Source organism: Penicillium mononematosum, assembly GCF_028829835.1.
Source record: "Penicillium mononematosum strain IBT 11891 chromosome Unknown utg000003l:1.0-8172316.0:1.0-8177699.0, whole genome shotgun sequence".
In the NCBI taxonomy this organism is placed as follows: domain Eukaryota; kingdom Fungi; phylum Ascomycota; class Eurotiomycetes; order Eurotiales; family Aspergillaceae; genus Penicillium; species Penicillium mononematosum.
Genome location: NW_026643273.1, coordinates 3,297,523 through 3,324,139, shown reverse-complemented (window position 1 = coordinate 3,324,139; position 26,617 = coordinate 3,297,523). Strand labels below are relative to the sequence as shown.

Sequence of the window (26,617 nt, the reverse complement as noted above, 5' to 3'; positions counted from 1 at the left end):
TATTATGGTTCGGTCCATTTAAATGTAAATGGTCTGTTAATTAGGCATGACACCAATACTTAATTCTGTAAAGCGTAAAGGTAACAAGTTCATTGGTGGCATGATTTTCGGTATGGTTGATACCGAGGACGAGGTCACTATAGATGGCACTAACACTATTGCCTTCATTCGCATATACTAAATTTGGTGATATCCCCGGCACCAGTACAGAGATAGACACGCACGCCCTGAGACGGGTTCCGCCTGATGTCCTTCGTTCGAATCTCCATTTTACGGCCCCATCCTCATGGATATTCAAAACGTGGGGGCCGTATACACAGGTGATGATCTACTGCCAAGGTCTGTTCTCGGGCCGGAGACGCCCCAAAGGGTGGTTAGAAGGCATATAGTAGTCGGCGAAGGGTTCCAAGGGGAGGGGAATCCATCCTATGAATCGGCCTAGCATGATAGATATGTGAAGGCCAACTGGGGGCACTGCTTCAAAGTAGTTAGTGAAGTTCATAATTTCCTAATTAAGGTCCTCTCGGGTCTACCGCGCTGATCTTTCCCAAATGTCGCTTAGTGGAGTATCAAAGGAGCCAGACCCCCGTGCGCAGATGCAAAGTGAGTGTCCACCCTTCTAACGCGAGGGAACCGCTTGTTACAAGCTAGTTAAGTCTTTGAGATATAAGAATACTAGTCTGGCAGACAATGGGGAGAAAGGAACCAGGAGACGACGAGACGTGGTGTCTCATGCCCCCAAGGTTGCAGTTCGCAGCCCCAAGTATCAATTTTCTAAATGAAGAATTCCAACCACTGACTTGTTTCAGTAAAGCAGAGCCTAGGAAGTAATTTCAGTAGGTAAACAGAGTCCCTATCTTAGTGCTGACAATAGGGGAGTACTTACGCGGGTAATCACAGTCGATTTCAGTCTTTTTGTCCGGTCTCCACTCTAATCTGAGGTGGCAGCGCATCGTGATAGCCTCGCAATACTACATGGCCCCCAAATATCCGAATGAACCCGCAGGGTTGTGTCCATTCAGAACTAGATTATCAGTGAAAAGATGACTGGCTTGTGCAATTTGTAAAGACATGCCGTAACTCTTATATCCTTCTCGCTACCTCAAGATATTAAGGGCAATAAGAAATGATATAGAGCATGGACCCTCCCAAACGAATTATCGGGTGCCAATTTACTACATCGGGGCAATAGTCATTGCCTATGTAAGCTTTCTGCCTACCTACCTTGCTAGGTAGTTAAGACTAGGATTTTTTCGGCCCGTACCTGAAATGGGCCCATTCTCACAAGACATGGCCAATTGGATCTCTCCGCCTAGAGAAGGGTCTCAGGAACAAGCCCATTAGAGCCCACTTTGCTGACGTTGGCAAAGCTTTTCCCGATATCGGAAAAAGGACCCCTACGGAGATCATATTGGTCCTTTCACTCGTTCGGGATTAGCTACCCTAGGTGGACGGTGTCAATATCCTAGCGGAATACAGAGTACTAGATGCAAGTTTATGGAATCTGCAATGTGACCTTGCGAAGAAAATCGCGCATACAATTGCGAGTCGCGGGTTGGCTAAGGGCTCTATACGGCGGAGGGGAAAGTGTATAAGAAGAGGGCTTCTGTCACCGTTGAAACGATCATTCTACATCTCAACCACCTCTTCCAGGACATTCTCCTCAAAGACTACCTTCAGTGTCTACAATTGACTTGCATGTATGAACAATTGTCTCTTGTGATGACTCGACCGAGATATTGACTGCACTCATAGATCTTCGCAATGCAACTGAACAAGTGCCTCATCCTTCTGGCCACTTGCGCCACTACAGCCTTCTCTGTTGCCGTCCCCGATGCCGCTGCCGCTGACGAGTGCAGCAACCTCGGCGGCGTCATGTCGATGGAGGCCGACAAGCTCCCTGAGGGTGTTAGCCTCTCCGATCTTCGCAAGTGCGTTGAGCACCCCCACGGCCGCGAGCGTTTCCTCGACGAAGCCTCTCTGGCTCCATTTGAGGAAGCCGATGCTCCCTCCGGTGAAAAAAAAACTTCAACTGAGATTGAGGCTGGTGGCCTGGAGGAGCGAGCTGCTGACGCGTGCTACACTGCTGCGCCTTACGGCTGCTCGAAGGGTTACTGCTGGAAGACTTGCGGTGACAATGGTCAATGGTGCTGGACTGCGTACAAGGCCGGGCTGGGCAGCTGGATTAAATGCAGTACATACAATGACTGCGGGACTACAACCTACGCCTGTGGCAGGGGTGGTGCGTCTGGGGGTTGCGGCTGCTAGATGCCTTTTAAACAATTTTGCCATGCCACTCTTTTATTTTATGGCTTCTATAGGATGGTCGAAATTAGTTTCACCGCTTTATTCTCCACAAGTGCATTCGTAAATACCGTAATAAAAATATAGCCTCTGTATCAGTCCTGTGTCGCCTCTGTGATAGAACAATTTTTCTTCAAACAAAAGCGGCACTTTCCGGTTAGTCAGTTATCTGGCCAGAAAGACGAAGTACGATTGGAAACAAATCCACCTATGGCAAGGCTTTGAACGCCACAGAGGTGGGGTGGGTGTGGGGGGGGGGGGGGATATAGACAGAGAAAGGTGTAGTATAAGAAAGCTTGTTATTTGGTGGTTCTAACGTGAAGTTATTGGATAGGACATCAATTCCGGCAACGTTACGATGCAACCTTTGTGGGACAAATTCAGTATACCAAAGCGCTTGCACATCCTTGTGCACGAGATGATCATACCCTCGCTGGACTGGAGGAATGGTCGCTAACAAAACTATGTGAAGTTGAATAGCTTCGAAAGGAATATTCTATGTTATACGCTGTCATCTGAACGGGTAAACATGTAGCGGGGCACTGGCGTCTTGGCGTGCTTCTCCGCACAAGGCAGACAAGCCACCTCGAAATATAGCGGATTCCTCTCACATATATTTGTATTCTTCTTTTAACGTGCAAAAGTCGTTTTGAAAATGCCAATCTACACCCTCCACACGGATGAGAACGGGTTGAATGCATTCGACTTTATTAACTCCATAACACTCCTACACAGCCAAACCTTCCAGACCGAACGCGCTGAAGTTCGAGTGGAAGTCGTTGTAGCCCCAAGATTCAACGGGAATCAAAGCCGTCATACGGTCAGCGTGGAACGACATGTAGGTTTCTCTCTTATTATTATCCGCAACAAGCTGACTATATTATAGGGAGGAATAGGGTTTCAGCCCTCTGCTGGTCGAAGTGGAATGAAAAAGACAACGGAGTATCTCACTGTACAAATCGATTTCCGGGGCTCAGCAGCGCTGTGGGAAGCGTATTGTACAAGACTTGTCCGCTTACGGCCATCAATCCGGTCAATTTACCTTCAGAAATTGGAGTTTGAGTTTGAAAGAAGAGATCCAAATTACACGGGAAAGATTATAACCCCGCCAAGAGAAGATTCTCAGGCCTCTGCTGCTTTTTCTTCACCACCGCCGCCAGTGAACGATGAGCCGCTTCCGCCATATCAGTCGTGAGAGGCATAATGAGACTGCAACTTCAATCCTTGAAAATCGCCTGGTCATTCTGTTATGACCATGCACAAATTGCCCAATATACCCGGATAAGACTTCAATGAAGTTATTAACAGAGTAGAGAACGCATCTTAGTTGATGGCAGTGTGGTTGACGTAGGCGAGTGCCCTTGAGCTGGGGTTACTTATTTTCTACCTCTCGTCACCGTTAGTCACATCCTTAGGTGTCTATTCTTGGCTAAGCAGCGGTCACCGCATGAGACACCTTTCTAGTTCACTTCCACCACTGGCTACTGTCTTTGTTACTCTAGAATACTTTATAATTGTCTTCCACCTGTAACCTCATACATACGACCATAGGGTGTGGAAAATAGGGCTTCCCGTCCGCTCAGCCGTACTCAAGCCACACGCCGGTGAGTTAGTAGTTGGGTGGGTGACCACCAGCGAATCCTCACTGTTGTATGTTTTTTGGTTTTTGATTCGTTCACAAAGTACCCTGATACATTCCTTCATGCCTATGCTTTCGTAAAGTTTATGACAGATCTTCGTTTGCTTTTTGCTAGACATTTCCGGGCTTTGTGCTTTTGTTTCCTTTGTCCCATGAAGCTATTTAGATAGGCTCCATGGCAGCAGATAAAGACCATTATCATCATCTGTTATCATTAATTCTGATTATCGTTTGCCAACTATGAGTCGTACTTTGTCGGACCGACCTTCAGATCCTAGTATTGTACAAGGTCTTGATCTAGATATAGCGTCCTCCAGCGAGAAACGTAGTGTTCTCGTAAAAACTATATGTCGCCAGGCTGCATTGTAGATCAAATCTATCACGGTCATATATTTATTGTCTCTCAGCTAATTTGATTTTGTTGAGACCTCGCACTGCTAAGAACAAAGTTTAGAACATGTACGCGTAAGTCTCCTATTGTATATCTGTAGTCGTGTATATGTTGAGACCACGTTCATGTGCTCGCGTGATACTTTCTGTTCTACTCCTCCTGGCATTAGACAATATCTCCCCTGTATTTTATTGATCTTATCTGTCTTTATAGACTCAGTGTATTTTGCAATCTGTGAGCCTAACTGTCTATAGATCGTCTATATTACAATCGAAAAATGTCTATCTTATCTATATATACACACGCTATGCAAAGCACCAATGCCTAGACACTGCATGAAAAGGGTCCTCCGACGGTACCATCGGCATATGACTTGATCTATTCGTGGGTAAGTATTCGCACGAGCAGAACAATATAGGAGAGGTCTTATCAAACTTACAATATCAACAACGCTCGAGTATGTTCCAGCACCTAGAACAATTAGGCCAACGAACAGGATGCAGACGTTGAGTACGCCAAAAACTATTTTCTTGCCCATTGAGGTCTCGTCGCCGCGGATGAACATAAACCACATTATAGCCGGGAAATAGAATGTGAAACCGGAGATGAATAATGACGAGATAAGGGACAGTAGGTCATTGAAGAATGGAATGACCTGCGCAACGATAAATTCAAGGATCGTCAGGACTGTGACGACAACCAGCCAGGTTATCCATCCCATCTTTGTGTTGATAAACCGGATGTTGGAGTTTTTAAACATGCGGCCGTGCACTAGTCGACCCAGTACGACTGTGTTGATAGAGCCACTGATGAAGATGACCGGTAGGGCGATACCGAACGCAACCCGACTGAGAAGGCTGCCAGCAGACAACAGGGCGGGGCTCTTAACGTCCTGGCCGACAAAGGCATACACTAGTCCGCCAGTCACAGTGTAGATGAAGATCTCAGTCAGACCAAGGGCCCAAACGGACTTAGGGAAATCAGTCGGCGTATGCATCTCATCCATGAAGGAGAATTGACATAGAGCGAAACTGTACGCGAAAATGATATTGGAAAGGGCGATGAATGCTTCGGAGAAGGTAAGGTTATCCTTTGGCCAAGCCGACCAATTCACAGCTTGGAGGCCAGTAGAATTACTAGCCTCCACTCCAGTTCCGATAATAGTGATCCCGATGGCGATAATGATTGAGGCGAAGTCGATGTAACCGAGAATAGCCATATCAGAGAAAGTCGGTGGCACGGCGAATAGCAACAGGATGATAGCCGAGATGAAACCGAAAATCACAGAACAAATGTTGCTCCCCGTGATATTTGCGAATGCGATTGCCCCAGTTAGACAGTGGGATCCGGCAGATAACAGCAATTCCAAACACAGCATCATGAAGAGAACTTCATATCCCCATCGCCCGAACATCTGTCTGCCTGCCTCAGGGTAGTCTGAAATATGCGGGAACTTCACTTTGACCTGACCGATAACGTAGCTAGTGTAGACAGCGATGAGGCCGAGGCCAACGCAGCAGATCACACCCGCCACCATCCCGAGAGTCGCAAACGTAGACGGGATCGAAAGAGATCCCAGTGCCACCGCCTCCACGATCAATACGATCGTGAGGCGCTTCCATCCCAGACGATTGAACTTCTGGACACCTGCTTTATATATCTCCTGGTCCCGGTCACACATTTCGGTCAATTCCCCGTCGCCGGGGAACATCTTTTCGACATCTTTCTTGATTGACATTTAATGGCGGTGGATGTCGAACAGTGAGGCTGTTAGCAAGGAGCACGACAGAGGTAAAAGGTGAGTCTCTCGGTATTTCGGACACGTCTACTGGTAAGACACGGCAAAAAAAAAAAAGGATCCCGAGACTCGGACAGATCCCGAATCTCGGACATTACCTACCTTATCGGACATAACTTTGGAAAGACGCCCACAAACTCCCAACAACTTCCTATAAGATTCACCCGATTTGGCCCCACCGGATTCTCTGCGATCACGCCATCTGCATGGGAATACGTATGGCCTTTCCTCTTTGGTACGTCTTTTACAGCAAGTTCACCAGTCTAATGCAAAGAGCAGTTGTGGATAAGGCTGTCATTTGCTTGTGATTTGTTCTCGCTCCTCGTAAGAACACCGTCTTGTTAAGCTTAATAACCTAATTTTCGCTAAGCCAAAAGAACGACTCCGTACTCTATACGTAGTAATTCTCGAACGGTTGAAGGCCGGTGGGTCACTCCACACACTATGAGAATCTACACAATTATATATTTTGAAAGCAATTTAGTTCGTCAGTTTACGTTCAATCGTACGTATGTCTTGATTGAGGAGGCCGAGTATTGAAAAAAAGGTGTGTGTTTCAGCAGCACGCGTTGGGAAAATTCGTGAAGAACCTTAAGAAAAATATCAAGCTTTGTGGGTCCTAAGGTTTGCCACGTGCTCCTTGCTGACTAATTTAGCAAACAATGCAAACATACATTCTTAGGTCCTTCGATACGATTGCCTAAATAGGAAGCTAGAGTGTATTGGTATAAATATTAATAAAATACTTTGCGACTATCTTTATAACTCATCTAAAATATATACCCCAGCCCGTAGACCACCTTGCATTCCGATTGACTTTAGTCCTCAGCATAATCGTCCATGATGTGGTGAACTTTGGCACCGCTAATAGGTAGAGTGTCCAACGGGGCAGATGAGGAACTGATAAAGGTAACTATACTGGGGTTTCAGATATGCCAGATGAAATGTATTTTGTTTTCTCGATTCAAATCCGAACTAGGTGGGATTTGGGTACCAAAAGCCCAGCCCAAACAACTATATACAAGTGGATTGTAGGTCTCAGAGGTCTAAGAGGGGAGTAATTAGAAGTTTGGTTCAATCAGGCAGATCACCGTGGCCCTCAAGTCAACACTCGTCAACCTCCCATCTTCAACCTTCCATCTTTCAACTCATATCTCTTATCCCCTCTCTCCCTTTCCATCCACCGTGTACCTTTTACATCTCCAGCCTCCCTTCAAATATCACCAAGATGGATACTACCTGGGATTCGACCGGGTAACAGCCTCAAAATCCAACCCCTGCTCCAACCCAATGCACCCCACTGAGCACCTGACAGAGCAACCCCTCGGACCCCCCTCAGCGCTCCCCCCCCCCCGGCAGCTCTCTAAATGGCAAATCGCCCGCCAAGCAACATCTCGCGGGCTAGGCGCTGCCCTGCTGACCTAGTAAGTCTCCCATATTGGATCAAAGTGAGGCATGAAACTGATATGAACGATAGTTGGCCCAGCGAGCCCGATTATGCTAAGATCGGGGAGCCATTCGTCGTCCCGGAGGCGCATGCGGGGGATTCAGATCGACCTCTGGGGAGTGGGCACGGTTTATCTGGCAGGCCGCTTCCAAAGTTGCTCGCAGGGGGGAAATTACTGAAGGGCCAGCTCCCCATGATGTTGAAACAGGAACCGGTCCGGGAGCTTATGGCTCGCGAGCGTTACTTCGCGGGTGGCAGACGCGAGGATGAGATACTTGGCAACCACCTGGTCAATGTCGAATTTGCAGCGGTATTTTGCCAGGGAGAGGTGAAGACCAATGAACATCGGTGCGATAGCTGTCTGCAGGGATATGGCCCCTGGGTATGTTACTCCTTTCAGGTACTCCAATAGTCAGGGGGAATGAAGGTGGCTGATGAGTTAATAGGCAAAGTGCGTGCAACTACGGGAGGGCGAAGGGTATCTTAGTGCCTGCGCCAACTGCATCTGGAATGGACAATTTGAGCGATGCAGCTTGTGGAAGCGTGCGCAGGCCCTTTTGACCCCAGGGGATCAAAACCGGGGCCACCAACGCAACAAGCGCTCGATCAGCAAGAAAATGGCCTATGAAGCATGGGCAGACATGAAACGCAATTTGGATATGGTGGAAGAGCTCACAGTCGAAATTGCGGGTAAGTTGAGATTTTTTGCTTGCATATGATTGTGTGTGTGGCCTGGCCGGTGAATGTCGATGTTGACGATAGCGAAGATATTGATGGCGGCGTCGATGGAGAGGCCGATGGAGGATAACGCTGATGATAACGAGGAAGGTTGAATAGAGCTTCAGGGACCCATAACCTGTGAGGAGAGAGGTCTACATGGTGGACGTCGAAGTGCATGGTGCAATGTGAGATGAGATTGTTGTTGAAGCTAAGAGCTAGACTAAGAAATCCGATAGTAGTGTCACTGTGGTTCCTCCGGGGATATAGGTACCGTCAACCACAATACCCTCCTCGGGAGTGAGTCGCGGGAAACCAGACGGGATAGGAGGATGTAACCGGAGGACTTCGTGGATGATACCATTCAGATGCTTGGCCTCGCCGGCATCCTTAGGATCTAGAGTAGTTCTCCCTACTAGGAGTGGCTCGACCTCGGCGCGGAGTTTCGCAAGTTGCTCCGGGTACTTAGCAAGGTAGTACATGATGTGCGTCAAAGTCGATGCAGTAGTGACTTTATACAAGCCGCCCAAGGAGCTATATTGACTCCGCACCTTCAGATATGGAACACCGCTGAGTCCCTATTTTACTTTTCCACTTGACCGAAGCATCACGACTGTATATTCAAAATGCTTCAAAATTTGATGGGGCTCTGGTTGGACGGCGCCATGGGTGTGCGATTCCCGCTCTACGCTTTTATGTTATACAGGAGGGATTTTGCTTGGCAAACGTTCGGGGGTACAGATATTTATAGTCACACACAGTAATAGTATAACAGATATAATAAGAAAATCAAGAAGAACCATTCATACTAAGCCCAGGCATGGTTACTACGACCTTCAGGGCGCCATGCTTCGAAGATGCCTCGAATGCTTCGTAGGCGTTGTGAATATCGTCGAATGCGAAACCTGCCACCATGATTAGCATCAACAAGGGGAAAGAATACTATGATACGAACTGTGCGAGACCAGAAAATTAGGATCGATGCCACCAGCCTCCACCATTTTAAGCAGATCTGGAGTGCTAATAGCGTCAATAAGCCGAGTCCTCAAACCTAGCGAAAAGATAGTCAGTAATGACCAGCGCAGGGAGGGCACTTGGGAAGTATACAGATATTGCGATTCCATAGCTTTTCCAAGTGCAACTCGCACGACTCGCCAAAGACACCCAGAGAGGCAATGGTGCCCCCAGCGCCTACGAGCGCCTGCGCCGTCTCGAAAGACTCTGGCGTCCCAACTGCTTCAATAACCACATCGAACCCTCGCTGCTTGGTTACTGCTAGAGCTGAAGACACCACGGCATCCTGTCCATCGAGCATACTGAACGTGTGATCAGCCCCCATTGACTTGGCTGTCTCAAGTCTGGGAGCACCCCTCCCCACCACCGCCGTGATTGACGGACCGAACAGATTCCTCGCCATCTGGAGGAGCATCAACCCAATCGGGCCAGTGCCTATGATCGCCACAGTCGACCCTGGCTGAATCCCACCGTTCAGAATCCCACATTCATAAGAAGTCGGGACAGTATCAGACAGGGTAACCGCGACTTTTTGATCGATGGTCTCCGGCAGCGCATGTAGCGAGAACGGGGCATGAGGAATGCGGACATACTCGGCCTGGGTACCGTCAATCTTATTTCCGAGAATCCAACCGCCGGATTCGCATTGAGAGGGCATCTTCTTGCGGCAGTAATGGCAGGTCCCGCAGCTGGTGATGCAGGAGATGATTACCATTTGGCCGACGGTCAAGTTCGTAACAGCGGCGCCGAGACTCTCGATGATGCCGACTCCTTCATGCCCGATGATGCGGCCTGGTGTACATGATGGAACGTGGCCTTGTAGAATGCTGCAGGTCTGTCCCGCATATCGTGGTATGTAGCACCCTGACGATAGCGTCGGTGGGCTCCGAAATGACTGGTCTTGCACGATCTTCGATTACGATCTTGCTTTCGCCGGTGTAGATAACGGCTTTCATATTTGCGGGCCTTTTGAACCCAAGTTGACTAGGAAATGTTTAAGGACTGTGGCGAGATCTTGGACGTCGAACAGTAAGATAAGACAAAAAGAAAGAAAACAGAAAATGAATAAAACGACCGATCTTGCTGGGCTCCATTTATAGACGCTTCACCGTCGGCTAAAACCAAACAAGCAAGGTAAGCAAACTCGAACGCATACTTGAGAGGTGAGCAAAGGTGGCCAGTGACTAGTGACTAGCGACTAGTTAGCTGGGTTTACGGGCATTGTAACCGATAGGTAGGCACGCGATGTCTGACGAGTGGTAACTGTCAGCGAAACAGAAGGCTACGCATGAGAGACCACAGGTCAATATGCAGCTTACTTGCTCATAATGGGCGTTAATAGCCGATGGGTTTTATGGGTGAAACATTGGATGGTTCTGTTAGAAGGCATTACTCAGAGCTCAAAATCAGAATCCTTGTATTGAGGATTCAGCTTTCTAATTCAGCGTATCATTAGAGAAAATGGTAGTTTCAGCTTCTATTCAAGCAATGTTTTGAGCCTGAAGGGCATTATACACTTCGTGAAGCGCCAAGACCCTACTTTATAGCACCTGCGCCTCGATTGGTAGTTCTGGCACGCCGGAGGGGGAAGGTACACGCTTTTATCATCCATTGGCCTTCTAATCTATTCAACTACTGAAAATGAAGCATGACTGCAGCGCCCCAAATTCGGTTAACTTGACCTCTAGGGGATTCCCTCGAATCGCATTTTGGTCAATAAGACGTCCTAACCTAGTTCTTTGGCTAACAGTAAGAAAATTCAGACCTACTAGAGTGGAACCTCACCTACGCCTTGATCCTGACTCGGTTAGAATAACCGTTTTCGTTCTTATGCAAGCCAGTATTCTGTCCCTCGTATTAGTTTATCACGTGTGATATATTACGATGTTCGGACCTTAATCAACCTGTGTTCGTATTTGTATATATGTTCCTGTCCATTTTCGGATACTGTATACCAAGTTTGTCACTAGTAGCTCGTGCAGGTGAACATTGTTCGATATTGCGGGATTAGATCAGTGACAGGCGCTTTGCGGATAAGGAGGTTTCGATCTGAGAGTATATACCTTGGTAGGCTCCGCGAATGAAAAAATAGAAAATTAGGACATCAATGAGGAGCAGGGATTCAGAGGAACAAGCTACCTAGGTAGGATCCTTCCCCCCCCCCCTCTTTTTGCATCCTTAGCTGTTCTTTTTGTTTGCTAACCAAGAAGTCATCTATAGCAAACGAACCTTGGAAGATCCTAGCTGGAAGACGACGTTTTTATGGTTAGAGGACATTGTCCTACACGAGGCAAAATGTTCAGGACATTACTTTCCTATATAAGATATACCAACGCATTGGGTCGTGCGTTGAACCGAGTAAGTAATTATTGCTAGTAGATAGGGCATTTGTATTATATCTATTGTATAATTGTATAGTCTGTAGTTTATGAGTATCTATTATAACCTATGAATATGTACCAGATTTTAAGTAAAAGGCAGCTCCTAATATATTTACGCATATCTATATGTTTTCGACAATTAATGACAAATTTCCTTGGAGAATGCCACTTTAACAAGAGTGCACTTCGACAGGATCCTTCTTCTCTAAACAGATGAAGCCGCTCGCTATAGCCATGCCTGTCATCAGCACGGCCGCTGCTGCGAATGGCAGGCCCATCCAATGCCACCCCAGCTCCAGGCCCTTCACAAACAGCATACTAGCCACTGGTCCCATAAGACTCCGTACCACAATGCTGAGCATCAGCGCCGCGCTATACACTGCGCTCACCTCACCCGGCTGCACAGCTGCGCCTAACAAACTCATCAGAAACCCTGTTGTACAGCTGCCAACCGCCACGAGCAGCAGCCCTGTGGCCTCAATCGCCAAAGCTGGTGCAACAGCTATGATAATTAGGCCGGATGCCGTCGCCGTCATGGACGCAATGGAGATATAGGCGGTCACGAGCCCAGGCGGTCCATCCCCGTCGGTCGGCGATGAAGTGGGTTATTAAGGGAAGTAGCACGAGGACACACAGACCCTGGGCGCCTTGAAAAACGGATAGAAGCACGTTTCCTCGGCTGTAGGGGAGAGAGTATTTGGCACTGGAGTATTGCAGGCCGATCATAGTGAAGAGGTCCCGGGCAGCAGTTTGAGGCGCGAAAATGCAGAGCAGTAACAGGGCTTGTGGGTTGGATGTCAGCACACCAAGTAGAGGGGCCAGTAAGGCAGAAATTTGGGCGAAAAAATTGGTTGCTGCTTTGGTCGAGCTTGACAATTCCAATTCCAAGCGCCGTGGACATGACTGTCCAACTTGCGGGGACATCGTGTCAAAGGTCAACTTCTCCTTTAAGTTCAGCGTTTCTGGAATGAATTGCGTAAGCAGAATGATGCCAGAGCACAGTACGCCCTCAGCAAGTAGCAAGACAGTCCAGGTATATCCTTTCTCCATCAATGCGGCGCTGAGAGCTGGCCCTAGGAAGCCTGAAATCACATCCGCCGCGTGGAGAAATAGGAAGATTTGCGCGCGTTCGGCCGGGACAGTGGCATCAGTAACCATAATATGAACGACACTGGAGGTGACCGCATCACCGCCACCGATAAAGAGAAAAGCGCCAGAGAGCCAGACCCAACGAATCGAAACAAATCGCCAGTAGCAGACAGCCAGCACCCAGGAAAGCGCGGCGAGAACCCCAGCGCCGCTCAGGAAGAGTACACGCTTCCGCCCAACGCGCTCCGCCAGAAGGCCATACGGCACAGTGCACAGCACGGCCGCGAAGACGGGAACTAGTTGGTGGAAGCCGCGCACCAGCGCAACTTCTTTCTGCACAGCTTGTGCCTTGCATCGATCAGCTAGCTGAGATGTTGGAGAAGCGGTGATATCCAATGCTGAAGGCAGGGCGTGCATGCTGTAGTAGTCATCACAGATAACATTTTCAAATATTTGAATAAGTGCTGCTGGCTGTAGATTGTCTCCAAGCATCATAAAGAACGCAAAGCTATACAGAAGCAGGATGACTCGACGCTTGAGCCTGGGTGGTAAGGTGTGTGGTATTTCCAGAGGAAGCGACACGTCTACATCGACATTAATGCTATCTTGGAGGAGGGGTGATCTCTCGGAGGCACTGGATTCATTATGGTTGTTCATGGTTGTCAACTTGCCTTACGGTCAACAGAGACAAGCTTTTCAGGGGCCGGGAAAAAAAAGGGAATTGGTAGTAAAACCCTGGAAAACCCTGGAGCGTGTCTCGTGACGCCACGTAACCCACAGTGGAGCATTTCCAGTCTCTTTCCTTTTTTCTTAACATATAGTACGTATATGTATAGTATCAATACAGTCGGATTTGATCCTTCTACTTCCTAAGAGGCTATCTGCTCTATACTGCCAAATCCGAATAAGACTTTGATAGTATTCGCTGATTTGTATATACTGCTCCAACCTTGAAGGTTCCTGTTCTTATATCGGCCCGTCCCGTATAACCCGTACCCCACTTACCGTATTTAAGTATTTACCGTGACCTATGTAGGGACAACATATGTAAACATTGTTTCCATTTCATCAATAGTTTTGGCTATAAGAGCCAGAGTCATGCAAATAAAACGATTTGAACTAAAACATCATCACCGGTCACATTGAATCTGTCAATTCTGAGCAAACCCCATCAAGCAATTCAGCCTTCACACTATTTGTATATCCAGGACCTCCGATAACCCGCACAGTGAGGGTATCCTGGCTTGGGATGGCAAAGATCTCAAGGAAGTCGGCAGCGACAGGGATTCCCCACATCTGCTTGCTTCCCAGTCCGTTTACAGCCCCAGGCAGGTTAAGGACGGGCTTTTCGTCAACATTTTGATATTGGACCCAACAGCCAAAATCCTTTGTGTCTGAGGGCCAGTCAGTGCAGTGTTGGACAATGTCCGACAGGCCGATCGTTTCATGAGCAATACTTTCCGCCTGCTGCTTCTGAAGCACTGCGAGCCGCTCAGTTTTGGTCTGGCCGGAGGTGAACTGTACGCGCACCGGCACACGATTGAGGCAAGGGCCGACGACCTTCTGCAGAGAACCGGGAACGGCCGCACGTCCGGAGACGACGCGGCCGAAGACAACGTCCGTGGATCCGGTAAGGCGGCCAAGGGCAGAGGCGCAGGCGAGAGTGAAGAGAGAGGCCTGCGTAATGCCAAAGGGCGGCTTAGGCATAGGAATGGAGTGGTCAAGCACGGTAGGGACGCCATCTTGCGTAGAACCAATCGAATTGCAGGGGATCATGGTCATAGTGGATTTGTAAAGTGTCTGGCGCCAGTGGGAGTAGCTGTCGGCCTTAGACGTTTGGATGTGGCTAACGTAACGTCGGAAGTCATTCAACTCCGGGGTTAAGCCATTGTAGATGTCAGACAAAGTCTGGAGGGTTTGGCCAAAGCTGATCGCGTCGTAGACTGCATGCGACATGCTGAATACGAGTTTCGCTTTTGCGCTTTGCCCGCGAATGAGGATGAACTGCACCAAGGGAGCTCCCAGGGACGCCGGCATCTTCACATCTTCTTGCAGAAGTTTGTCGAATGCATCTTCAATACATTCACCGCCATCAACAATGTCTATGGTGGGCTTCCAGGAATCAAAGACAACCTGGTAGAAGGTATTGCTGGAACAAACAAAAGCTGTCCTATAGATGTCGCAGTGCCCAACGAGCTGCTCACAGCTCTGTATGAGGAGATCCTCATTCCGAATGTGGTTGAAGTCAATGTAACTGTAGAACCAAGATCGCCGGGGTTGATGAAGGTTGTCTCTGAGATAGGTAGATTGCATGCCAGTTGCCGGTAGTATATCAACCAACCTTCCATGGCCGGACTGAACTTGCGGCATAATTTCGTCTTCGGAAAAAGCGGTCGGGTCTGGAACATCCAGCAGGGCGAAGCGCGACAACCTGCTTTCATACTTGAGACCAGCCTGTTGCTCTGTCACAAGAAGATCGCCGATCCGCTCTTTAGTAAGGATATCTGCGACGGCCAGAGGAATCCCTTTGTCGCGGGCGAGCGAAGCAAGTCTCATAGCACTGATAGAGTCACCGCCAAGCTGAATGAAGTTGTTGTTCATCCCAAAGGCGTCCCCATCCCAAGAGAGTATCTGCGCAACAAGAGCATGGAGGTTTCTCTCCTCTACTGTTTCTGGTGCACGTCTCTCAATGATATCTATCTGGAAAAGATCCCCCTTTTGCATTGAAAATGCATCTCTGCGGAGGCTGCCGCGGTCGATCTTTCCAGATGTTGTATTTGGAATGCTGTCAACGATCATATAGGCATTGGGGATCATGTAGCTTGGTATTGTGGCTGACAGGCGATCTCTGGTAGTGCTAGCAAGTTGCTGCAAGTAAGCTCGCGCTTCCTGAGTTCCAGGCACAATGTTGCTTTGCGAGAGCTCGACGAAGGCGACCAAGACAGATTCAGTAGAGTCGGCTATTTTGATGATATCCACCACTACCTGGGATACTGTAGCCTCGCCGATAGCAGTAAGAATATGGTGCCCGATCTCCTCAAGCTCCACCCGCTGTCCGCGAATCTTGATCTGGGCATCCTTGCGTCCAATGAATTCCAGGCTACCATCTTCTTCGTAGCGCACCAGATCTCCTGTACGGTACGTTCGTCCATGGCGACCGGAACAGCCGGGGCCGCCTTGGATAAGCCATGCGGGATCGTCCAGGAATGATGCCTTTGATTTCTCTGGGTTATTAACATATCCCTGACCGACAAGAGGCCCTTCGAGCCAAAGCTCGCCAATATCGCCAACAGCCGCGAGCGAGTTGCTGTGATTTGGGTCAACAATCCATGTTCGTACTCCAAGCCCCTTGCCGATAATTATACGGCTGCGCATGGGATCGAGAACGTGAGAAATCGAAATCGGTGTGCATTCAGATGGACCGTATGAGTGGATGATTTGGGCGCGATCTTTCCAATACGTGATTTCGTCGCGGGGTAAGTTTTCACCACCATAGTTGATTACTTGGAGGTCTGCTCCATGCAGCAATTTGCCAACAGTTGGGGTGATGAATGCGGTGTTCGCGCGTCTCCGAGCAATTGCTGCCTTGGCTTCATTTTGTATCTCATATTGAGACGGTACGCAGAGACATCCGCCTGCGCAAAGTGTATAAAGCACGTTGAGCCAGGAGACATCGAAAGCATAAGACACAAAGTCGTATGTTCGTGAGTGAGGACCAAACTTGAGCGCCATTTGGCCGTACTTCAGCGCACTGGCAAAGTTTGAATGGCTGATGATTGCGCCCTTGGGGATACCTGTCGAACCAGATGTGAAGACCACGTAGAGCCAAGTATCCGGGTCCACGGCGGGTAGATGCGGATTGTCAGGGAGCCTGATATTGTGTGCCTGAATGTCATCCACGACTATGACCTGGGCTGTCGAAGGAGCCAATTCTCGTGCTCGAGATTCCTGTGCAGCGGACGTGAGGATGATCTGCGGCCCAGCAAGGTCAACCATTATCTGCAGACGGCCCTTGGGAAGAGTGGCATCGAGGGCAAGCGAAGTGCCGTTGGCCTTCATGACTGCGATGCTACAGACCGATGTCCATTTCGACTTATCGAACAGCAGGGGGACAATGCGCTGGCCACTCTGAGGAAGACCAGCCCGGAGGAGTTCGTGGGCAATTCGGGTGGAAATTTCATCTAACTGCCCGTAAGTAAAATCACCGTCCCATGAGCACACGGCGGGAGCTGCGGGCTGCTTTGAGGCGACTTGTTGGAAAATCTCGTGGACAGTTTGCTCAGATCTCTCCAGAATGGTATCGTTCCAGCTCCAGATTTTCTCTAAATCTCCTAGGCTGCTCGTATTGAGCAGAGAAACTGGCTTGGCCTGGACTTCGGGCAAGGAAACCTGCCTCAGGATATTCTCAAATCTGTCCGCCAGGCGACCGAACTGCGTTGGAGGGACGACATTAGAGTCGTAATTGGCACAGAAACGGATGTTGTTCGGCTCCAGGACAACCTCCAGGCAGATGGCATACAGCTTGAAAGGGTCAACATCGACAGCTTCAGTTTCCACAGGACAGGATTCGAATAGGGTGTTGTTCGTGTCCTGATGCCTAGGTTCGGGCTGAATAACCATGAGCGATTGGAACTGGCATCCAAGATTGCAATTTGGGCTGATGCGCCGTATCTGCTGGATGCCGACTTGTTCAAAGGGCATCATCTCTGCGGCTTGTAATTGCACTTGCTGAAGCAGCTCTCTCACGGTCTTTTTACGATCAATCGCCACTCGCAAAGGGACCGTTGCAATCGTCGGTCCCGTCATATCCTCAATGCCAGGGACGTTTGCCTGTCTGCCGGCTACAGTGGCACCAAATGAAGCATCTGCTGAGTTCGAGATTGTAGACAGTAGGATGGCCCAGGCAAGTCTGATTTTTGTTGATGGTGTGTAATCGCCATGCGAAGCTAGGTCCTTGATGTCGAGCTGCAAGCGCTTATCACATTTTGGCTTGTAGGTCGGCGAAGGAAGGACGGGAAACTTGTCGGCGTCGAAATCGCTGAACTGGTCTTTCCAGAAATCTGTTGCCGCTTCCGTTTGAGTACAGTCTTTCATATACTTAATGAAGCCTTGGAAGGGAGGGGAAACCTTGATGGCTTCCGATTGGTATGCGCTAGTCAAGGAGTCAAAAATGATGGGGATAGACCATCCATCGTAGAGAGAGTGATGGATTCTCCATGTGAAGCACAACCCTGAAAACCGATAGAAGACCAAAGGCGTACCAAGGCCGAAGTCCAGCGCTGATGTCACACCATCTTCCTGGATCCCGCAGGATTCATAGCGAACAACGACCTGAACCAGGCCGTATTGACGGATATCAACTATTCGGGTTCGGAGAATAGGGTTGGCTCGGATAACCTGCTGCCATGCGGTTCGCAGGCGACGAATATCGACATTTTCTTTCAACAGCCGCGTCTCTGTCAAGACATTGTCGTTTGGGCGTCTGGCAGTTTCGGCCAGGAGCCCAGCCTGTAAAGGTGTGCAAGGAAAAACGTCTTCAATGTCCGCGGGCTCAAGATGGCAAAGTTGTGCAGCTTGATTCTTCGCTTCTTGTGGGGAGATCTTCCCATCCAACAGCGAGAAAGCCTTCACAGTGGGACCTGGCACGTGCAAAACCGGTCTTTGCTTGTCGATGATCTGGGCAAGGAGGTTGAGCTTCCGCTGCTTGAAGATATCTGCGAAGTTGAGTACAAGACCGCGTTTCCGCGCAGCGCTCACAAGACGCATAGCCCCCAGAGAATCGCCCCCGATCCGGAGAAAGCTATCCTCAGCCGATATTGTCGCTGGCTCTATGTTTAGAACCTCGGCCCAAAGATCCCGGAGGACCTTCTCGGATGCGGTACTCGGAGCGCGATGGCCAGAGACGCAGAATGCATCTAGTGCCACAAGCTGCTCCAGCGTATTTCTTGCGTACGTCTCATGCAGAGATCTGCGGTTGATCTTACCTGTTGTCGTCATTGGAAACTCCTGCAGCGCGATGTAGGCGGTTGGGACCATGTAGTCAGGTACCAGTTTTGCGAGCCGTTCGTCCAGACCAGCGAGCTTGTGCCAGGGATCCGTTTCCTCCATTCTCAAGAAGGCGACGAGAATCGGATTGTTGCTTTTGTGGGGCTTAAAGGCGTCGCAAATGACTTGAGCTCGGACGTCATCCGCGAGGAGCACTTTTTGGATGTTGCACTCGACCTCACCGAGTTCGGTCCGTTGACCGCGGATCTTGACCTGTGAGTCCTTGCGCCCGACAAAAACCAAAGCCCCGCCGGGCTCGTAACGAACCAGATCGCCAGTACGATAAAACCGGCATGCCTGTCCACTGCTGTCTGTCCATTTGGGTCTCGTCACAAACGAAGCAGCGGTCCTTGCGTCGTCTCCAATATAACCACGGGCCAGTTGTGGGCCCTCAAGCCAAAGCTCGCCGACAGAACCCAAGGGTGCAAGTCTTCCGGAGCTATCATTCCTCACGATCCATGTATTGAGACCTATTCCAAACCCGATGGTATTGGGGACCATGCCCCGGACAGCGCGGTTGATACAAGCCTTTACGGTAGATTCACCGGGGCCGTAGCTGTTCATCAGCCTTTTGTGATCGATCCAGTCACCAAAATCAGCTTCGGACCAAGCCTCTCCACCCATCAAAATCTGCTCCAGGTCTGGGAGCTGCTTCGGGTCTAGGTGGCGCAGAATGGAAGGAGTCGCGTTTATCAGAGTGGCTTTGTGATCTCTGATGGAGTCTAAAAGCATATTGCTTCGCTCGTACTCTGATGGAATGCACAAACAGCTGCCCGATGTAAGGGAGTGCAGCAAGTTAGACCAGCTGACGTCGAAAGCGTACGAGGCAAAGTCATAAACCCTCTGACCGGCCCGGAAGCCATGGGCTCGTTGTTGATGCTGGATCGCAGATGAAAAGCAAGAATGTGTGATCATGGCACCTTTTGGCTTGCCTGTACTACCAGACGTAAAGGAAACGTAAACCAAGTTTGACGGGTGAACGGCTTGCGGGAGAGAGATCCCTTTCTCCAAATCGTCCAAAGCATCCACAAAAATCTTATCAACAACTAGGAGCTGTAACCCTTCAAATTGGGTAGCTCTCTCGGCGTTATCTTTTGACACAAGTGCCACTTTTGCATCCACCTGGCGAACAATAGCAGAGGCTCTCTCGATAGGCTGCGTACAGTCTATCATCACGCCAGCGCCACCCGCTTTCATGACAGCTACCGCGGAAACTGGCATCCACATAGACTTCTCAAAGTAGAGGGGTACAATGACTTCGGGCCCTACTCCAATGTGAACCAATTGGTGGGCCAGGCGCGTGGAAAGCTGGTCAAGTTGGCGGTAAGTAAGGTCTCCATCCCAGGAGGATATAGCAGGCGACTCTGGCATTGCTAATACTGTCCGAGAAATCAGCTCGTGGACGAGACCCTGAACATTCTCGTAGGATGTCTTATTCCAACCAGAGATGACACTAAGTTCTTCCTTGCTGATGGTATCGATTTCAGTGAGAGGTGACGAGGAATTGACGAGTGAGGTAATTTGGCGTAACACCCCATCAAGCTGTGAGAAGAGCGCAGTTACTCTCTCAGTACTTATGGCATCCTGGTCATACTCTGCAGTTAATCCAAGTCCTGTATCTTCGACAGTGAAGCGCACGGAGAGGGCGGGAACTGCACTGGAAGTGGCTATTGGAATTTGACCATCCGCTTGGGCTGCAGCACTCTCCATTCTGACCACGGTCTGAAAGCCACAGGCAAGCCCTGACTCCGCACTGAGACCGCGCAAGCGGTGCATAGCGAGCTGCGGCAATTTAGACCAGCTTTGTATTATTGACTGTACCGAGTCAATGTACGAAACGACGCTCTGGTTAAGATCAACTTTGATCCGCATCGGCATCGGCACAGGAATCCCGCTGCTAATTACTCCGTACTCGGTGCCTAATGAAGAGGCGCCAATCACGGCGTCGCCAGAGTATCCGTAAGAAGATTGCAAAAGGGCCCATGATGCGAGGATCTGGGTGGCGATATTGCAATCATTTCGCCATTGCACGTTCTCAATCGTACTGGAAACTGAGGCGCCCAGACCTGGCCTATGAGGCGATTTGGGAGGGGAAGGGAAGTGACAGCTAGCGTCAATGCCACTGAAGTGGGCTTTCCACTGCTGGAGAGCGGACGTCTCATCAGTGCCAACCATGTGATAGAAATAAGCATTGTAAAGCGAATCTTCGCAGACGGCGGCAGAGATATCCTGTTGCCAAACGGAACCGAGATATTCGATGGCACTCTGTAAAGTGGCTTGAATTACCTGGGCATTGGCCAAGCTCACAAAGTCTGTTCGATATTGGATGCTGACTTCGGTATCACCCTTATTGAGGGTGGCAGCCAGAACCATGTCATACTGTAGGTTTATGTACAGTCAGAAATGGAGACTTAGTCGATTTGATATTTGGACGCATATGAAGAACTTACCTCATGCTGATCTTCCTCTGATACCTCCACGAGGTGCATGCTTTCATCAACCGCTCCACACCGCCCGCGAGTTTCACGAACCGTGATGTTTGTGTTAAAAAGGCGATCTGTGGAGACCTCATGCTGAACTTCTGCTAGCGAAACATACTGGTTCTCCAGATGCTCAACATGATACCTGTCGATGGTTGTCACCACATCGGAAATAGGCCGGTCCGTATCAATGCGTGAGATCAGCATATTGATCAAGGGCCCGACGATATTCTCAATCCCATCAACCTGAGTGTCACGGCCAGAAGAGATATAGCCGAAACAGACCTCCCTCATCCCTGTCAAATGCGAAAGTACGAGGGACCAGGCCAGATGAAGAAAAGCGGAGCGAGTCAATCCCTTCTGGCGACATATACCAGCGATAGGTGCCGTGAGGGCAGTGGGGAGGGTGAGCCAGCCATAAAGACCGCTGCGCCGAGACTCCAAACCACTTGGTTTCATATCACTTGGCAGAACACAGGGCTTGACACCAGCGAGGTACTCTCTCCAGTATGAAAGGCGACATATGGCTGATGTGCCTTGAAAATACTCAATGTAGTCGCGCAAAGACGCTGTCAATGACAATGCTTGTCCGAAATACGCCTTCTGAATATCTCGCACTATGATTGGCAACGATAATGCATCCATAAGTGCGTGCGTAATGTCAAGCCGACACGCAATATCGCCGTCCTGGCCGCTGCAGATTGTGAAGAAGCATTCTGGCTGCGAAGGTAGGGATTTAACAACTTGCATCTGCTGCAGATGCTCCACGGCAGTTTCGGTATTTGCAGCCTGACAGAGGATGGTCTCATTGGGATCGTTCAAGACAACCTGAATAAAACGACCGGTTTCGGGATGCGTTGACAGAATTGTCGAGAAAACCGGATGCATTCGCGAGACGGTTTCCCACGCCGCTCTCAGACGAGGCACTGATACAATCGAGTTTTTTGACACTGCCTGCCAGACGCAGGCGCTGTTATAGGAGGCGGCTCCAATGCTTGAGCTGATGAGCATTCCCTCCTGCATCGGTGTACACGGATATATGTCTCGCACATCGGTCTCTTTAATGCCCTCACTCATTAGCTGCTCCGCCACGAGCGTATCCAGACCAGCATAGGAGATGTCGAGCAGCGGAAAATCAGCAAGTGTATAGCGGGCTGGCATACCAGCAAGCTCTTGCGCAACACTGCCAAGAGTATTTGCGTACAGGTCCACCCAGCGGGTGACCAGTTCGTGGTCTCGCATATGTCTGTGGGATCTCGTCCAGATCTGCAACTGACCCTCTTGGATGACAAGATTCATGTCGATCAGAGACGGGCGTTGATATTCGGACCCATCGCCAGGAATGACCATGTTGCGATCAATCCTATCCTCGAGCTTGAATATCGACTTGGCATCCTCGAGTTGCTGAAACGAGCCTCGGTAGTTGAAGATCAGCTCAACATGCTTGTGCGGCCCAAATGCCTTCCTTCCAGCTGCACTGTAGAAACGAGAGGCAAAGTACGGCCTTCCTTTACCGGGCACTCGCCTGCGGATGTCTTTAGCAAGTTTTATAAAGTCAAAGACAGAGCTGTCCGGCCCAGTGCGTAGCTCGATAGGATGGATTGAAGTAAACCAGCCGATGACCTCAGATAAGTCAAAGTCATTCATGCCGGCCACGGGCTCGCGACCGTGACCTTCGAGGAACACAGGAGGTGGGCTCCGATCAGGAAACACCTGGGAAAAGCAGAAAACCAGTGCTCCTATGAGAATATCCAGGATCTCGCTTCGGAAACTGTCGTTGCTCGCGCCAAGAAGCAGCGCGGTTGTCTTCGCATCAATAATAGACACATGTGAAGTTGACTCCCTGAAAAACAACTCTCCAGGTGCCACGCCCCAGTACTCAAAGTTTGCGGGAGTAATTGTGAAAGGAAGGACCTTTGCTGGATCGAGTTTCTCGCCTTCCTCGCACTGCATCTCACACCACTTTTGGAACGAGAGTTCGATTGGCGGTAGAGACGTGGCCCCCGATAAATATTGGCTTAGCTCATGCCAAACGATCCGCCAAGACACAAGGTCCATCACGGCATGGTGCGCGCTCATGAGAAGTGTCTGTGGCTCATTTGAGCTATTGAAAACATCGACAGCAAAAGTAGGGCCATTGACAAGGTCCATGCCCGCTTGTCGCTCGTCAACTACGAGTTGCATGGTTGGGCCATCCACGAAATCGTGCGATTTGAAGAGGAAAGAGTTGGACCCTGCCGGCGCAACGTACTGCTCCCAGGTCGATTCATCCGTGCGCTTACGGAAGCGGGCACGAAGCGAGCTATGACGAGTTGTGATAGCCAGAAGTGCGGCAAGGAGCTCCTGGTCTTTTGTAGGCCTCATCAGCTTGACAATATAGCTGAGTGTGTAATGGTTCATGCCCTGGGGGTTATTGTCAAAGAAGATCTGTTGGATCGGCGTCAAAGTCCAAGCGATGCCTTCCTTTTCCGTGCCGTGCCATGTCACTTTCTCTTGGACGGGCTTGCATGATTGAGCCACCTGCCTGACGGTCTGCAGCTTCAGAATATCGGCGACTCTTATGGAAATGTTCTGCGAACGGCAGCGGGAAACAATCTGCATAGCAGTGATAGAGTCTCCACCAAGACGTGTGAACTTGGAATCCAGACGGATCTGACAGAGGGGAAGATTCAAAATTTCACTCCAGACTGTCCGAATATTTGCCTCCAATTCAGACTCATTTTCTTCCTGCTCTGACTGTGTATTGGTATTAAGCTGCAGCCAGTACATTTTTGGGCCTTCTAGACGCAGACTTCGACGGTCCACCTTGCCCGTGGGTGTCATTGGCACATTCTCAACAGGCAAAAATGCTGATGGGATCATGTAAGGCGGTACAAGCTCGGCAAGTCGGTCTTCAATACCCTCCAAGGCTCGGAAGAGGATAGGCTTCGCATCTGCAGATGACACTCCTGGGCTGATCGCCATGAAAAGAAAGGATACTAGCGTGGGAATTTCGCTTCCTTCCGGCTTAATAACCTCTGCAATGATCTGCACGTTTTCCGCCTTTGCTTCAGCTGTCAAGGCGTATTGGAGGTTGTGCTCAATCTCCCCAAGCTCAACACGCTGGCCCCGGATCTTGACCTGAGAGTCCTTCCGACCTACAAACTCCAAACTTCCATTTGGTCTGTAGCGAACAAGATCTCCGGTGCGATAAAGTGTTGCCTGGCGGCCGGAAGAGTCCTTCATACTAGAGGAATCGAGGCAGCCTCGGGTCAGCCACAGTGGATTTTCGATAAATGTCGCGGTGGTCTTCTCGGGGTCACCTAGATACCCCTGACCGATAATGGGGCCCTCGAGCCATAGCTCTCCAATCTCTCCAATGGGCACGAGGTCGCTTCCATCTGACTTGACAATCCATGTACAGGTCCCGAGACCAGTTCCAATGGTTGGGTCATTGTCGTCGCTGGGGTCCGCCACAACCGCCGTGCTGACGGTCGAGCACTCAGCAGGTCCATATGCGTTGATGACCGTTGAGCGGGTAGAGAGTTCCTTCACAAGGGCAGCCTTGAGTGGTTCTCCTCCAAAGTGAAATGTCCGAAGACTAGCAGGTAGATCAGAAGCGCGAAACCAAGCGACTGAGGGGGTGAGGACGGCGTAGTTGACTTGATACTTGCGCAGCGCTCCAACAAGGTCGCCTTTTCTTTCGTCATCGGAAGGAATACAAAGGCAACCTCCGACCGTCAAGGCATGGATCACATTACACCAAGCGGCGTCAAAGGCATAGGATGCAAAATCAAAGACTCGATCAAACTCCCTGATATCCAAGACATTTTGCTGGTTAGCAACAGCACTGGCATAGTTTGCATGGCTGATGATAGCCCCTTTGGGGGTACCGGTGCTCCCAGATGTGAAGACAATGTACAACCAGGCTGAGGGGTTGACTGTTGGAAGGGAACCAAGCCCGGCGTTGGGCCAGTGTCGACTTGAGCCGTAACTCAGAACGAATTGGGGACATTCCAGGGCCAATCCCCTGGCCTGTTCTGCGCAACCTGGCGAGGTCAGAATTGCTGAAGGCTGCGCCAGCCCAGCAATGGACTGGTGTCGCTGAAATGCAAGGGATGCATCGAGCACCGTCGAGGCACATCCACATTTCATGACGGCGATCTGCGCCACAGGGACCCACATAGATTTCTCGATAAGAACCATCACGATGCTATGGGGCTGGATGCCTTGCTGAATGATAGCATTAGCTAGACGGGTTGAGAGATAATCCAAATCGCGATATGTCAGTTCGCCATCATGCGCTGAAATAGCCAACAGGTCAGGATGCCGCCGAGCTCTTTCCATGAAGATCTCGTGGATGCAAACATTGACTCTGGGTGGCACCCGTGCATTCCAAGCCCAAATCTGCGTGAGGTCCTGAATAGAGACAGCTTTCAGGTCAACAAGAGGCTTTTCAATATTGTCGGGTGAACAAATCTCGCGGACAATATATTCATATTGGTCCAAGAGGTGTCGTAACAACGCCTTACGTGAGGAGGTGCCAGGACCAACTGCCCCAACATAGACCTTGCCGTTTCTTGCGTGAAACTTGAGGAGAATTTCTTCCCGGTCAGGCTCGCCTGGGGTAATGGACAGGAAGAAAGTCACTTTGGACTCTCGCTCCCTCCTAGGCTCCCTCTTGTCGTCCCAGTATGTACCCTGGAAAGAATCCTCAAGCTTAGCCTGAACCTGGAAAATAAGGTCTCCAACACATGAGCTCCACTCGACGGCCAAGTTGAGAGTGTCGATGAATTCCTCTGATTCGGAGGCTAACATGTGCAGTTTGGCCGTGCATCCGTGCGAAACAAGTAGGACAGCCCACGCCGCGCAGACCTTGACGGTTGCAGCAATTCCACGCCCAAGAGCTGGAATGGAGATATTGAAAGTGATCTCTTCGTTCACTTCGTTTTTGTGGGAGTTTGCCCCGACAGAAGCATAGTCCCGGTATTGGATGCTAGGATAACCCTCAAGGTAGATCCCTGAGGCGCTCCCAGACAGGAGAATGTCCTTCTCCCTGGAAGGTTGAACCGCAATTGCGGAGTTTTTGGGTAACAACATAATGATGACTCGTGAGAGGGATTCTAGGACAGAAAAAAAAAGCGCCTAGAGCTCGCAGCTTAATGAAACGCAGCTAAATGAAACGAGCTTGGGATGAATTCTGAAAGGACACCATTCATTATTTACAACTAACTTGGAAAATGAGCAATCTCACTTGTTCCATAGCCTAGATCCTTTTCAATTTACATTTCTCCATTTAGTTGTTTTTGTTTAATTTGTTTTTCTAAAGACCT

The 26,617-nt window shown here is 49.8% G+C and overlaps 7 protein-coding genes across 7 annotated transcripts, besides 2 other annotated features; 2 read left to right on the top strand and 5 right to left on the bottom strand.

Moving 5' to 3' along the window:
* Positions 1 to 1,764: 1,764 nt before the first annotated feature.
* Positions 1,765 to 3,499, top strand: N7519_006244 (uncharacterized protein; the record flags this gene model as incomplete). The annotated part of the gene is made up of 3 exons (XM_057293020.1): positions 1,765 to 2,242; positions 2,949 to 3,142; positions 3,191 to 3,499. The coding sequence occupies 3 exons, from the start codon at positions 1,765 to 1,767 to the stop codon at positions 3,497 to 3,499; spliced, it is 981 nt and encodes a 326-aa protein (XP_057147831.1).
* A 252-nt stretch (positions 3,500 to 3,751) lies between these two features.
* Positions 3,752 to 3,831: a sequence feature (Protein overlapping with rRNA (N7519_006243, KAJ6184942.1) was converted to a misc_feature.).
* A 24-nt stretch (positions 3,832 to 3,855) lies between these two features.
* Positions 3,856 to 4,024: a sequence feature (Protein overlapping with rRNA (N7519_006243, KAJ6184942.1) was converted to a misc_feature.).
* A 634-nt stretch (positions 4,025 to 4,658) lies between these two features.
* On the bottom strand, positions 4,659 to 6,072 carry N7519_006242 (uncharacterized protein; the record flags this gene model as incomplete). The annotated part of the gene is made up of 2 exons (XM_057293018.1): positions 4,659 to 4,712; positions 4,774 to 6,072. 2 exons carry the CDS (start codon positions 6,070 to 6,072, stop codon positions 4,659 to 4,661), a joined length of 1,353 nt encoding a protein of 450 aa, XP_057147829.1.
* A 1,350-nt stretch (positions 6,073 to 7,422) lies between these two features.
* On the top strand, positions 7,423 to 8,412 carry N7519_006241 (DUF3716 domain-containing protein; the record flags this gene model as incomplete). The annotated part of the gene is made up of 4 exons (XM_057293017.1): positions 7,423 to 7,556; positions 7,610 to 7,961; positions 8,026 to 8,269; positions 8,342 to 8,412. The coding sequence occupies 4 exons, from the start codon at positions 7,423 to 7,425 to the stop codon at positions 8,410 to 8,412; spliced, it is 801 nt and encodes a 266-aa protein (XP_057147828.1).
* Positions 8,413 to 8,514: 102 nt separating this feature from the next.
* Positions 8,515 to 8,778, bottom strand: N7519_006240 (Cytochrome P450; the record flags this gene model as incomplete). The annotated part of the gene is made up of 1 exon (XM_057293016.1): positions 8,515 to 8,778. The coding sequence occupies one exon, from the start codon at positions 8,776 to 8,778 to the stop codon at positions 8,515 to 8,517; it is 264 nt and encodes an 87-aa protein (XP_057147827.1).
* Positions 8,779 to 9,362: 584 nt separating this feature from the next.
* N7519_006239 (uncharacterized protein) lies at positions 9,363 to 10,266 on the bottom strand (the record flags this gene model as incomplete). The annotated part of the gene is made up of 2 exons (XM_057293015.1): positions 9,363 to 10,145; positions 10,207 to 10,266. 2 exons carry the CDS (start codon positions 10,264 to 10,266, stop codon positions 9,363 to 9,365), a joined length of 843 nt encoding a protein of 280 aa, XP_057147826.1.
* A 1,595-nt stretch (positions 10,267 to 11,861) lies between these two features.
* On the bottom strand, positions 11,862 to 13,437 carry N7519_006238 (MFS transporter; the record flags this gene model as incomplete). The annotated part of the gene is made up of 2 exons (XM_057293014.1): positions 11,862 to 12,193; positions 12,255 to 13,437. 2 exons carry the CDS (start codon positions 13,435 to 13,437, stop codon positions 11,862 to 11,864), a joined length of 1,515 nt encoding a protein of 504 aa, XP_057147825.1.
* Positions 13,438 to 13,917: 480 nt separating this feature from the next.
* Positions 13,918 to 26,384, bottom strand: N7519_006237 (uncharacterized protein; the record flags this gene model as incomplete). Its single annotated transcript, XM_057293013.1, has 2 exons — positions 13,918 to 21,204; positions 21,276 to 26,384. 2 exons carry the CDS (start codon positions 26,382 to 26,384, stop codon positions 13,918 to 13,920), a joined length of 12,396 nt encoding a protein of 4,131 aa, XP_057147824.1.
* Between the last annotated feature and the right edge of the window lie 233 nt (positions 26,385 to 26,617).